Genomic DNA, 1,700 nt, shown 5'->3' on the forward strand with positions numbered 1-1,700 from the left:
TGCAGAGTGCCCGACTGGCAGGGCAAGGCCGCGTCCAGATGGGGCTGAGAGGAGCGGAGAGGCCTGCCCTGCAATGAAGACATGCCCACGTGCCACCTGACCCTCGTGTCAAATGGCCACTCGCCACCACTCCCCTAGTGAACCCACAGCCCTGCCGCTGCGACACATGAAGGCAGCCGGCAGAGGAGGGAGTGGCTGGCTGGTGTCAGAGACGGTCAAAAAGGCTGGCAGGGGGAGGTGTGTGTGGCCAGGGCCCCACAGTCAGCTTTGAGCCCAGACTCTGTCCTCCCCTTGGGAAGCTGGCTCAAGAGGCGCGATGCCACGGCCCCGTGTTTACAGACCACGAGCAACAAAACCATGCCTGTCGGCAAACAGGAAAGCCACAAAGATGCTGGAACTGCCCTGAGAGCACCTGGAATCTAAGACGAGACGCACCCCCCAAAGTCTCGAGGTGAGTTCATAAGGCTCCCTCCAGGCCTCTCTCCAGGGAGTCACACGGACCCCGCGATTCCAAAGCTCCGACAGGAACCTTACTGAGGAGACCGGGAGTCCGTGTTCGCGGGGGAGGGTGAGCATGCCACCCCCACCCACCCAGAGACTGAAGCTGGTCTATGTTGTGCTGTGTGTGGTCCCGACAACAACGAAACAGACAAATAAAGGCCCTCCTCCAGCCCCTCAAAAGGGCTCCCAGGAGTGGCTGCCGGGCCCCCAGTCAGAGCTGCGGAAGCCGGGAAGGGGAGGCATCTCTGAAGTCCAGTGGAGATGTGCAGGGCACTGACCTCTAGGGGATAGACGCAGACATCTGGGAATGCAGCCAACCTTCTCAGAGGCTTGTGGGGGAACGTTCTAATCTGGGGGGGAGCAATCGAGATGTTTGCACAAAACAAAGTTCAGGAGGCACCTGCCCCGCAGTACCCGCACGCGGGGCAGGTATCAGACCCACTGGGTCTTGAGCAGGGGAACCTGGGGAGAGGGAAGGGAGGTGACAGGGCCCCTAAGCCTAGGCGCAGAGACACAACTGCGTAGGAGCACCTGGATGCAAGGGCTGTGGGAGGTGGTTGGGGGACAGGGCCGGACTCACTGCTTGCCCTCGGTGGCCGGCTTGAGCACGTGCTTGTCGAAGTACAGCCTCACCAGGCGCTCGCGCTCCGCCCGCTGGGGCAGGGCAAAGTTCACCATCTCGTCGATGCGGTCGTTGATGGCCCAGTCGAACTGCTCGGGCTGGTTGCTGGCCAGGACCAGCATGAACCTGGGGGGCGAGCAGAGAAGCGGCTGGGGGCGGGCGTCCCCCAGGGCTGCAGCTGCCCCACGCGGACCAGTGCGGGGGCCCGCCCAGAGGCCTTGAAGGCCAGGAGAGCAGGGGTGGTGGAGGGAGGCCGACCGAGGCCTCTCAAGCCTCCGTGCCAGGCCCAGCCTCAGCGTGGCCCTCTCCCTGCGGCGCGGGGCAGCAGTGGGGCCCTTACTTGCTGCTGTGCTGCCCAGTCCTGTGCAGGAACGCGTTCAGGGTGGCCCTCAGGTCCTCGCTGATCTTCTCCTGCGGTGACAACACCCCCATGTTAGTCGGGGGGCTGAGAAGCGCAGCGTGCACGGGGGAGTGTACATGTACACACACACACACACACGCATGGGGGAGTGTACATGTACACACGCACGCACACACGCACGGGGGAGTGTACATGTACACACGCACGCACGCACGC

At 63.5% G+C, this 1,700-nt stretch overlaps 1 protein-coding gene across 1 annotated transcript in view; it reads right to left on the reverse strand.

Moving 5' to 3' along the window:
• The window catches only part of LOC101664448 (ATPase family AAA domain-containing protein 3-like), a 16,130-nt gene that overhangs the window by 1,001 nt on the left and 13,429 nt on the right, over positions 1-1,700 (reverse strand). The window contains 2 exon segments of the mRNA XM_004705490.2: positions 1,082-1,249; positions 1,464-1,531. Of these exon segments, the coding sequence (XP_004705547.1) occupies positions 1,082-1,249; positions 1,464-1,531 (236 nt within the window).

The sequence above is a fragment of the Echinops telfairi genome, unplaced genomic scaffold (genome assembly GCF_000313985.2).
Source record: "Echinops telfairi isolate 266 unplaced genomic scaffold, ASM31398v2 ScPeMD7_7457;HRSCAF=8495, whole genome shotgun sequence".
NCBI classification, from domain to species: domain Eukaryota; kingdom Metazoa; phylum Chordata; class Mammalia; order Afrosoricida; family Tenrecidae; genus Echinops; species Echinops telfairi.